This window comes from Hydractinia symbiolongicarpus, chromosome 9 (assembly GCF_029227915.1).
Source record: "Hydractinia symbiolongicarpus strain clone_291-10 chromosome 9, HSymV2.1, whole genome shotgun sequence".
Lineage (NCBI taxonomy): Eukaryota > Metazoa > Cnidaria > Hydrozoa > Anthoathecata > Hydractiniidae > Hydractinia > Hydractinia symbiolongicarpus.
This window is the reverse complement of record NC_079883.1, coordinates 27,183,350-27,195,634: the sequence shown is the minus strand read 5'-3', so window position 1 is coordinate 27,195,634 and position 12,285 is coordinate 27,183,350. Positions and strand designations below refer to the sequence as shown.

Here is a 12,285-nt window from a genome sequence, read left to right as displayed (position 1 = left end):
AGCCAAAACAGCCAAATATTAACTATTGATAAAAGGTGAATGTTTTACATAACAACGATTGACTACGATTAAATTAGGGCTTTGTAAAGAAGGTCCATAATTTCAGTTAAACTCTAGTTCAATTCGAACTGCCATAATTCCAAAAAGCATTTAAATCGAACAGATTATTCGGTCCCATATTTCATAATTTACTAGTAATCCCTTACAAGAAAACTCTTTTAATTAATTCGAACTCGTATTCGGAAGAAGATTTAAGAAAATAAAAAACATTAATTCTATGTAAAATAATCGTTAAAAGGATAAATGATTTTTACCAACCTCGTTCCCAGCGCCTGTTGTCTCTTTCTATGACCGGGACGGCGAGACAAACATCGCCGTCCCGATGTCGTCCCGATGTCAGAAAAGATACAAAATGCTCGCGGGATGAGGCTGGATTTTTACAAAATGTACCTCTCACCCTTATTTATAGCTTGTTATCTCTTCTGTTTGTCACTGTAATTGCCCTTTCGACCTTAGGACTTTTTAGATTTTTTTTTTTTTGTGGGAAGTTGACAATATAATTGTTAACTACTTTAGGTCTTGTCTCCCCGTCCCTTGTATTTTCTTGAATTGGTGCACAGCACTTGCACATACCCTTTTTAAACACACCCGAAATTAATTTTGTTCAGGAATTATCGCAACCTCGTATCTAGGCGCTTTGCCTTTTTGAAAGCTAGCAGCTTTGGCATAGGAACAAACCCCGGAGTCCAGGATGAGAATTATGGATTTAAAAAATAAGTAACCACTAACCATGGTGTTTCGCCAAAATTCTGAAAAATGTATCTGCTGTGACGTAATATAACCTAAAATGAGCCCTGGTGACTAAAGTGTCACAGACGCGGTAACTTGCAGTACCGTTATTGGTATTACAAGGGATAAGTGTTAGCTCAATTTATTGAATGCTGGTGTTTTAATTCTTTTCGAAAACATGATTCATATTGAAGATGGTAGATTTCAGAAGTTTTGCGCAAAACAAACAAAATAAAAACAAATCAGCTAGCTATCGCTTTAGAAATTTTAAATTTTTCGTGTCAGTTGATATTTGCAAAGTCAAAATATTCGGCTTTTAGATTTTGTTTTTCATGGAAAATCACGAGAATATATAACTGATTTGTGTTCAGTTTTGCACACTGAAATTGGCAAACTAGCGTTTTCACTTTCTTGTTTGTACAGAACAAGGAGTGTAATACTTGGGAATTAACCAATAAAAAGCTATATAATATCGTTTCTTTTTGTTATTTACCAATGTTTAGCTAACTATCTGATAGCTATCTAGCTCATTGTCTTTAGATATCTCTCTAGCTTTGTAAATTAGGCAAAATAATAGAACATCCCAATAATAATAAGCATAGCTAGCATAGCTCTGAATATTTTTAGACTTTAGAATGTTAAATTGCAAAAGATAATGGATAACACAGATTCACCTCGTCGAAGTTCAAAAAACTATGACTACCTATTCAAAATCATTCTGATTGGAGACTCTGGCGTTGGAAAAACGTCTATTCTAGCACGTTTTGTTGGTGAAGAAGTTGTTAAATCACATATATCAACAATAGGTAAAGTATATAAGTATAATTTGTAGATATTTATATGCACAGCTATACTATTAATTTTTATCACAGAAAAATAGATTATGCTTTGAACTAAAATTACAACTGTGTATTTTAAATTTGAAATACAGTACTGTCCAAATGTAAGCTTCCGCGTACAGGCGACTTGCATAAATAATTATTTTCATAACAGATTATTATCTTTCAGAGAAAATAATTATATACACTGCATAAATAATTATTTTCATAATAGATTATTGTCTTTCAGAGAAAATAATTATATATAGGGCAAAAATTAAAAGGATCAGGGAACTTATTGTTTAAATAACAATAACCTGCATGTGACAGGGTTAGAATACTTTCAGCGTATAGTCTGCTGACTATTGCTTAAATAGGCTGCTATATGGGGAAAATAATATAAAAGACATTCAAAATAGGTTTGTCATAAAACCCTCCTGCATGATGTTATTACATAATTTTTGCCAACTATACTATATTCCTTAAAAAATTTGCAAATTTGGGACATAGATTTTCTTATAGGACTGCACAAATAATTTTAAAACAACACTAAAATTTTTTATTAAAATAATTTTTCTGTTGTTTTTTATTTTTATAAGTGAGAGAAGAATAACTTGCTGTATAACTTTTGAAACAATACATATATATTCTGCATATTCTCGAAGCAGCAAAAATATATCTTGCTGTATAACTTTTAAAACAGCACAAGAAAACTTCTTGCTGCATAACATTTAAAAAAAGTTTTTGGGCCTGCAAGTATTTTTATTTTTTCACCTTGACAGCTAGTTATTTTGCTGGTTCAAAACAAGAGAACAAATTTATTCATTTTTTTTTTAAAGGGAGGCAAATTGTTAATTTTTTTTTGCAACAAAAAATTATTAATTACCTTATGATCCTCCGTTGTAGAGACAGTAATTGAAGAAATAAAAATTGCACGCCTTATACCATAAAAACAATTTTGGGCATGCAAACTGTTGCACGCCTAGTCTCTTCATTGACCAGAGTGCTAAAACAGGACTGTATATCACATTTTTAAATTGTGGTAGAAGGAGGTGAAAGAGCGTGAAAGTAAATGGAAAATTTTACTAGCTAAAATAATTTCGTTCACAAAGTTTTTTATGCTGCAAAAGTTCTTCCAAAGGTTTTGTTAAGAAAAGAGACTGCTGTGTAACGCCAGTCTGAGAGACAGAAAGAGTTGAGATGGCTAAGGAGCAGGCTGAGTATCCATAGAATTAAAGATGTTATCCAGATAAGAAGATTGGATTGGCTAGGGCACTTGCAGAGAATAGAGGGGAATAATTAGGTAAGAAAGTTTAGAGACTTGGTACTTCCTGGGGCAAAGCCCAGAGGCAGACCGAGAAAGACTTGACAGGAGGTAATAAGGACAGACTTGATACAGAGGAAGTTGAGTTTAGATCTAACACAGTCTAGATCAGATTGGAAGAGGGTCATTAATATACCTCGTCCAACCCATGCTAGCATGGAAAACGGACGTTAAGCCGAGAATGAGGGAATTTTATTTTCAATAAGTTTTAACAATAAAACTCACAGTTATGAGAGAGAGAGAGATGTGCATATTTTACATGGCCAACCTCACTAATATCGAGGGATTACCCTGTCTATTATTTCCAGGAGGGACCATGGCTTAGATGAAGAGTCCTAGAGAATTTAATGCTCGTTTTGAGCTATGCAGACCCAATTAGGGCCCTCGCTCTACTAGACAACTCTCGGCAACATCCAACAGCCCACACATGGAGCCATCTCCCCAATTTCTCTCACATGGCTTGGGTTAACCCGGGACTATAGTAACATTCACTCGCCCAGGTTGAATCGCCGTCAAGAGAAATTAAACCTCGGTCTCCTGCACAGAGTACGAGAGCTATAACCACTAATCTACGGCGTCGTTTCGTTAATTCTCAAAAATATTCAAAGGAATAATATATACATTGAATAAATTCAAAATTTTCACTTCAAACTGGATTTTGCTGTCACGTACCATTTAAAGGACACCATTTTGCAAAAAGGCATAACTGCGGGGTCCTGTATTTAGGGGTTTACCTTGACTGTCATAAAAACTAGAGTTGGACTAAAGCACATAAAGTTCTTTTTTAAACATCACCTTTTAAAAATATCAATAACAAGACATAATTATCAAAGAATGTCAAAACAAGGAAAATAATGCTCAAACAGAATTTTTTTTGTAAAAATCAATAATTTTTTTGTTTACATTTACTGTCATTATCATCATCAATCCCTGCTTTACGTCTGTTTTCCATGCTAGCATAGGTTGGACAGGGTATAATAATATCCTTCCTCCAACTTCGTTAGACCATGTTAGATCTAAACTTGAAAATTTTGCTAATTCCAGCAATAGTCAACACATGCCTACACATAATACTCAACACATGCCTTCTGTTGTAGGCAACACATGCCTACAACAGAAATTCCCTGTATATATGCTTAGTTTTAAAACTTATGTGTGGTTACTGCTGATTGGTAGCGTATCTAAAAAATATAATATACTATATTGTTGCTTCGTTTTAGGTATTGACTTTAAAATGAAATGTTTGTCAGTTGATGGAAAGCAAGTTAAAATCCAAGTTTGGTATGTACTACTTGACATAACCCAAAAATCTATTCCTTAGTTAGCTTTTAGTGTATGTGGTTAAATTGGGGAGCAAACCTTGGCTTCAATGCAGAAGTTAAATTTTTATATATCAATAGGCCTGAATGATAAATGACACATTTTCTCCAGTTATTGAGTGCATTTTCATAACATTAAGTGCATGATAAATCCAGCAAGCAAGCGCAACTTACATTTAGGATTCAGGGAATTTAATTTTGGAGTGGAGGACTGATCGGGATTCTTGAAAATATGAAATGTGATAAAAAACACTAATTAGCAAGGGTATTTATGTGTTTTTATATTTAATTAAATTAGAAAATCTATCAACCGAAATTCTGGGCAAGTAGGCTGGGAACTTGGTTGGCCAGATAAATCAAATAAAAGCAAACCCAAGCTGGACTTATTCTGACTAGCCAGTAAACTTAGCTGATGAGTTTCCCAGCTCCAATATCAAGTAGCCTTGATAAAATTAACTTAAAAAAGATTAGACTTTTTTTACTTCTTCTTGATTATAAATATCACAAAATATAAAACCCAAAATGTATATAGTACCAGCAAATACTATTAGATCAGTCATTAACATATTTGTAGTGAATAAATACATGATATGTGTTTTTTTCACAGGGATACAGCTGGTCAAGAAAGATATGAGACAATTACAACGCAATATTATAGAAGGGCACAGGTATATTTTTCAATATGTAATTTTTTGTATATAATGCATGCAGTATAAGTGATGATGTCACGCATCCTAATTCTATTTGTAATCACTTTTTTCCAGGGTATAGTTTTAGCATATGATATTACTCGAAAAGAATCATTTAATAGCATAAGGAAATGGTTAAGATATGTTGAAGAGGTAAAATGTGTAAATTATATTTTCATATAAAACAACACTTCCACTACTATCCATGATTTACTGAAATTGTACTTCCTTGTGTAGTTTGCAGAACAAGATGTAAAGTTGACACTGATTGGAAATAAGTCTGACTTGCCTGAACAAAGGCGTGTCACAGTAGAAGAAGCAGAAGCTGTAAGCATCTTTCACTTGTATTTACACTCAGTCATTATAACAAGTAGCGGTGGTTATTTTATTTTGTAATTTTGCTGTAAATAATGCCTTTTCTAAAGTTCTGTATATTTATTTTTACAGCTGGCACAAGAATTTAATATTCCATGGTTTGAAACTAGTGCTTATACTGGAGATCACGTGGATGATGTAAGTTTTTTTGGAAATTTGTTATGCTACATTAAAAAAAAGGAATTGATTTAATTTAGATAGCCTTTACATGAACCCAAAATAATATTTACCCCAAATAAGATTTTAAACCGTTATGAAATGTTGTTCTGATAAATTGAGTTTTTTAAATCGGGAGTTGTGTGAACTGCACATGCGTCATAACTTTGTACACATGCGCAATAACTTCTTGAATGTGCGCACATAGCTGCCTTAGTTAGATTGTAGCACAAAATATATTATTAAAATCAACAATATAAATTGTTGCATATCAAGTAACTACAGCTGACTATTATCTTTTATAACCATCAGATTGCGCCCGTAAAATGTATGTTTTTTGACATAAATAAAATGCTGTTTTAAGGATCAAGGTATATGGTTACTCAGCATCTTACTTATAATGTCATAATTTCACATGATTAGATATACTTTCAAGGCCTATATTTGAAAAACAATTAAGATTTACCGAAAGGTGGAAAGATTCATAGACAACTTTTAAATTTTTTTTTCTTTTGATATATCTAATGTAATGTTAGACCACTTCTAGGCTGTATTTTGTAATTTTACCTTTTAGAGTGATATAGTATGTTGAAAATTTGCAAAGAAACGTTTTTAACAAGGACCTCTCATCTCTTGCATGTCAATTATGTCATGCAATTTTGTATTTATTGTGTTATTAATTTGTTTTAGACTTTTCTTACAATTACGAAACAAATTTACGTCGATGTTTTACAGGAAGAGGAGGTAAGGTTTAATTGAAACAATTCGTGTAAAATGTGCATTGATATATATATGTACAAAAAATAGACTAAAAAAGAGGTTTATAAGAATAATTTGTTTGACACAAATATACATGTAAAGTAACACACGCAATTAATAAATTATTAAAAGGGGGCGCTTTATCAGTCATAGGGGTTATTCATGTAAATACGATTTCCTACAACTCCAGACATGAATTAGTTGATAGGAGCCTTTTTTAAAGCCATATAGCGTTCTATAAATACAGCATTGTAGAAAGTTCAGCTAGCAAATTTTTGACGTTGTTTGCTTAGCCTATAACCTCTGACAATTTGCAACTCTTACTGGCCAAGTGATGCTGTTTTGACATTTCGAGAAATAGCCAAAAAGGGGCATTTCCACAAATATTCTGTACAGGGTTGCAGATTTTAGACCTGACGGAAATTTATCTCGCGCAAATCAATGATCAAAAGGATTGAACTACTTCTGACCTTGGATTTGGGCTTGTCAAGATTGATTTTAAACCAATAAGAACTCTTTTTTTTTTGCGGAAATTTAATTTCGCTAATAAAATGTCAACTTTGGGAGCTGTATTTTTGTTAAATCTCCCTTAACTTTTCTTTCAGCATGAACGACTAAAACGTGCGGCAAACAACATTACAATTGTTCCAACAGAACATGAAAATATGGAAGAAAAGAGAGAAAAATGTAATTGTTAACATTTTTTTAACTGTAGAATAATAAATTATGAATATTAGTTTTAACAGAAGCCAAAATTTGTTGCCTAACACAACACACGAGTAAATAATAGTTTTTATATTTATTCTTTATTATCCTGACAAGTTTGTAAATACTCTTGCACTCTAGATAAACTGTCTTTAACTAAAAGTGTCATTAAGATAAATTTGTCTTGCCGTAAATTGATTGGCTGAAACTTGCATCGAATAAACACACCCCTAAAATAACTCTTTTTAGCACTAGAATGAAACCATTTTTTATCTTCGCAAAGTGTGTTGAGGTGTGAAGTAGAACAAAGCATTTTGATTGGACAAAAAGTGACCAATAAAAATTGTGTTCTTTTTTAAAAAAAATTTTGTCTTCTGAGTTAATTTTTATGTTTTTCTTTGAGCAATTTTTTTATAATAAATTTGTGTAAATATAAATATAGATAATTTTTCATTCTTTTTTTTTCTTTTTATTTAATATTGGTTATATTTTTATTTATGGTGTAGGCATCGACACTTTATACTTTTATCGATACTTATTTATTGAGAATTGCAATAATGGAAATAGTATTTAAGTGTGTAATTCACAGACCAGATAATTAATTTTGTTGTGAAGTAGACGAGTAGGAATCCCAACTAAACTGCTCTGGCATACTCAGTTTCGAATACGAAAATTTTTGTTCTTCTATTTTCGCGTAATCGTTCTTAAGGAATCTGTCTTAATATGGTCTAAATTAAGTCGTTTATTGTGCAGTATGTATGCCAAACTTACAAACAAAGAATTGATTATTTTCAGTTTTTTAACTTCATATCTTCAACTTGTTTTGCAGGATTTCTATTTTCTTTTTAGTTCTTCACTCAGAATTATATTTTTGTTTTAATGTTAATATGTATTTATGGTCCCAAGCCACACGAATGTAAAAAGTTGTTAAGAAAGGGATGTGGGGAGGTTTAATGACCACACCCCACGTCTGTAGGTGTGTGTTTTATGTGTGATGTATATTTTGAAGGGGTCTTAATAGAAATCGAGTACAAAAGAACGTGTTTATTTTTGTTTTATATACCGTATCCTATTACTTGAACATTTGGGGGAATAAAAAGTTTTTTTTTTTACAGAAAATTCAAATCATCAGGCTTTCTGGGGCATGAGAACTGTTAAAAAGGTATGGCTCAGCAAATGAAAGATTAAAATAAATTCGAGTTACTGGAAGTTCGAGTTATCAGAGTTCGAGTTTGAGATTATACTCAATGATTTCCGCCAAAAAATGAAAACTAAAGACTAAAACAATCAACAAAGCACGCGAATTAATTTACTCAGCCGTTCGCACTTTTCTATAAGAAAGTAAAATCGGCTTTTTATAAAGCAATATGATGACCAACAAGGTGTTGACACCAATTTTTATAACATTGTGTTTTCACTCACCATTTACTTGTAAGTCTCAATAACCAATCGAAAAAGTTCATGTAAGCACTTGGTATCACATTACTATGACTAAACCGTATTCCGCACTGGATCGCCTGTTGTATATATCTCCTGCATCGCAGTTTTAAGCATCCTTGCCGCCTGTTAACACGAAGTAATGAAATTTATTTGCACGGGGGTTATTACTATGATTATGTATTTCTGAGTAGCTAAATGTTTAAAATCCGCTTCTAAGGTATAGAAGATATATAAAAGTTCTGCTTCTTTCAATCACTTTGCTCACATACGTCACATTTTACGACGAATATTCGACGCCGTCTATTACAGCAGTTCTTGGTCTCATTGAATAACACAAAGTTCCTATCACGACAATTGTGATAATAACCATAGCAACCACAATCATTACGACGTACTCCGTTTTTAACGAGGCTAAAGTATTAATTGGGACAATTTTTGAGTAAACATCAACAATAATGAAAACAACAACACTAACAACAACAATAGCAAAAAAAGCAAAAACAAACAAACGAAAGCGTATAAACTGAGTGCAGCACAAAAGTTTAATTCTCACTTACTCATCTTTTTAAAATTTTTGCTTGATTATCCAAATTAAACCTAAAAGATTATAGAACAATAGCATATTTATGCATGTGCTTAAAACGACTTGATGGAACAATATAATAAGAATTTTTATTTTTCCTACAAACCACAATTTTTAAAACAATTTGACACCCTGTAATATAAAGATACTCACGTGGCTCCTTACATCTAAGCTAACTGACAATTTTTCATACCGAATCACAGATTTCAATGATGGAAATCATAAATTCAGGGTAAAGGAAGTTAATAGAACAAACAAAATCTTAATAAAAGAGCTAATACTTTCAAATTAAATCTTGGGTAACACGAGCCAAATTACCTTGCCAGTCTGCGCTCTTTGCAACAATAATTAATTTGTTGACTTTTTTACATACCTACATTTATTTAGATGTTTTATGCGCTACTAAAACGTTAAGGTATAATTTATAAAACGTTTTGTGAGAGACATCCTTAATTGAAAACACTTCCGTTTCTCTAATTACACTGCGGATGAAATTAAGGGAGAAAATCAACCTCGTCCCTATGGTCTTATGGCTCTTGAGCCGTTATTACGAAGTGGAATTAACAAAGCAAAATGCCCTGGGAACTAGGTTGGGAGAAAATGGATGCACAATAATTTTTCGACACAGTCTACTTTTTTGTCTTTCATCAGGGCTGCGCTTATTGATGGGCCTGACGAAAGGTTTGTCTCGCCGACTGACATGAAGAAAGAGACAACAGGTTCTCGGATCGAGGTGAACGAAAAAACTTCCGTTCTACTTGTTATCCACAGTAAAAAGTAGAACTGCGACAAACTTAACATTAAATAAAAAATAATGAATATTTATCGAGCTACGCCCTCCATGCGCCCATGTATTATACGTAGTAAACAAAATTGTTAATAACAATTGGCTAAAACACATCCCCTGCTTAATTTTCTCCAATTAGCCATGATCGACAAAAAAGCCCTCTTTAGACTGCTACGAACCTTTTAGAGCAAGATGGTCGACATCTGATTTCGTAAGACTTCTTTTGTGAGCTCATCTGCGGGGAAAGGACGGATTTGTACTGAAGTGTATATGTATTGTGTTTTTTTACGACTTACAGCATAAGATAATGAATAAGAGAAAGAGAAGAACGATGATTCAGGGCGTAGATAGTCGTTGTAGAAAAAAATATAAATTACGTAGGTTTCTATGCTTGCGTTTTTTGCTACAGTCCTGTTCAAAGTATGTTGAAACATGAAAATTAATTTCCACCTGGCGTAGTGTGTGCAAAAGTAGCTAAATGGTTAACAGTTTGACGCTTTTATCCATAGTTGCAAAATGACGAAAAAACTGAGAAAGTTAAGATTGCAAGAACCAACAAACAAAAACATGTTTAAAACGCAGCATCGGTTAGATACAAAAAGCCCTGGAAACAAGGTTGAGTAAATATCTATTTTTAGTGAAAAACCGGAATCTATCTAACTAAAATCTTCCGTGTATCGGAACATCAGCAATAATATAACTTGCTTGCTTCTTCCCAAGGACATCATTAATTCTATTTTTTGTTAAGGGCCTGAGGCTTAGCAACAACACCTCGATGAATTTTGGTTTACAACTAAATTTTCATGCAGAATATTTATTCATTTTTACATAACATACTTTGACCTTTTGACAAAAACTACATGTCATATAATTTAGGCAATAAAGTTTGTGTTTGACGTAATTTATGACGCCCTATGTACAATAATTATAATAGCTTCAACGAAACAATGGTGCCATTTTGAAAGAATATTTCAACTGATCCTTTAATTTATGTATGCTGATTGAAAGTGTTTAAAATTTGGCGGAAATTTATTTTCACCGATCAGGGTGAGATGAATTTGCTGTAGAATTTACGTAGGCCAAAATCCGGGAAATTTAATTCGCGCGAATATTAATTCCCTCGAAGTATAGTAATAGATTTGTAGGCAAAATCTTGAATTTAAATTGATTATCTTATTTTATATATGGCGGAAAAACGTGATTGAATATCTATCCTAAAATAAAAAAGGAAAAGGGGCCACTAAAATGGCCGTTGCTACATAGATCGCTCTTTAAACATGTTATGACTGGTCAAGACTATAATCGGGCATAAAATTTCTGGGAGTTCATATTTAAAATAGCGCATCGAAAAAAGGCGGTTTCTAACTAATTAAAATCAACGTTTTCATAATAATCAATCAGTCGAAGATCAAAGGAAGTATCGCTAACTGAGATACCATTTTCCAGATAGCAGCGAATTATTATTAAAATAGATATCGAAAGATTTTAGTGATGTACCTGACTTAGTTTTTGAAAAAACAACATTGGGTTTGGCGAAGTGTCAACGCCCCAGACAAACTAAATATTTTACAACTTTAACCCTATTTAAGCCGGGTATTTTGGGATGATCTGAAAAGCCGAGGAAGTCGGGGGAATATTAAACAGACATCGTATTGCTTCTAAACTTGTCATCCAATCCAAAATGATGTCATCATATGTTCGAACCCGAAAACATGCGAAAATGGTGGAACGTAAACTTTAGAACAACAAAAACTGTTTCTAAAATTTAAAATGCATAAATTAGTTTATAGGAACATAAAAAGTCTCAAATGTGACTTTGGAAGTGAAGAATATGTTAAGTGGCTGATTTTTTTGTTTCCAAACACCTTTGTTAACCGATGAGTCACCATGACAACAGATGTGACATCACACTAAAACATTTTTTCGACTATCCTGACGCTAACCAAAAATTATGAAAAGTCATTAAATACAAATCACTAAAGGGGTATGTTTCAGAATTGACTACAAAAAAAATGTTTTCATTATTTTTCTTGGTAAACCTCAACCTCGTTCCCAGTGCGCCTGTTGTCTCTTTCTTTGTATCCCGTATCGCCGTCCGATGTTAGAAAAGAGGTAAACCCACAGATTAAATAAATACTTTTTTTGCGAATATCTCTTTAGCGCGCATATCCATTGCGTGAATAATAGATGTACCGGACATAATTTTTACCATATATTTTAATTCGTACGTTTCGCTAATTTAACTTTATACTGAAAGTAACGCTTATCTTAAATTCACTAAGTATTTGTATACAGATAACAATTTATGGGAGTGTATAACATTTGTAATTTTTTATGTATAATTTTACGTGTGTGCGAAACATGAGGGAAATAAGGTATGTTTCCTTTTCAAAAAATCCTATTATAAAATTTGATTATTAGATCTTACCAAGACGATTACTCCACAGAACAGATGCTCAACAAGACATTGTTTAAAATCCAACTTACCTTCAAAACAAAAATCAATCCTACAAATGAGAATATTTACTGTGACATACTGTG

At 32.6% G+C, this 12,285-nt stretch overlaps 1 protein-coding gene across 1 annotated transcript; it reads left to right on the top strand.

The window, feature by feature from the left end:
* Window positions 1-1,381: 1,381 nt before the first annotated feature.
* Window positions 1,382-7,973, top strand: LOC130656847 (uncharacterized). Its single transcript, XM_057459788.1, has 8 exons — window positions 1,382-1,595; window positions 4,152-4,212; window positions 4,858-4,918; window positions 5,015-5,092; window positions 5,177-5,266; window positions 5,387-5,452; window positions 6,161-6,214; window positions 6,835-7,973. The coding sequence occupies exons 1-8, from the start codon at window positions 1,445-1,447 to the stop codon at window positions 6,925-6,927; spliced, it is 654 nt and encodes a 217-aa protein (XP_057315771.1). The 5' UTR covers window positions 1,382-1,444; the 3' UTR covers window positions 6,928-7,973.
* The last annotated feature ends 4,312 nt before the right edge of the window (window positions 7,974-12,285 follow it).

Coding starts and splice junctions, on each gene's coding strand:
- LOC130656847 (XM_057459788.1), top strand. CDS start 1,445: ATGGATAACACAGATTCACCTCGTCGAAGTTCAAAAAACTATGACTAC. Junction 4,213..4,857: donor CAAGTTAAAATCCAAGTTTG/GTATGTACTACT, acceptor TTTTTTTCACAG/GGATACAGCTGGTCAAGAAA. Junction 5,453..6,160: donor CTGGAGATCACGTGGATGAT/GTAAGTTTTTTT, acceptor AATTTGTTTTAG/ACTTTTCTTACAATTACGAA.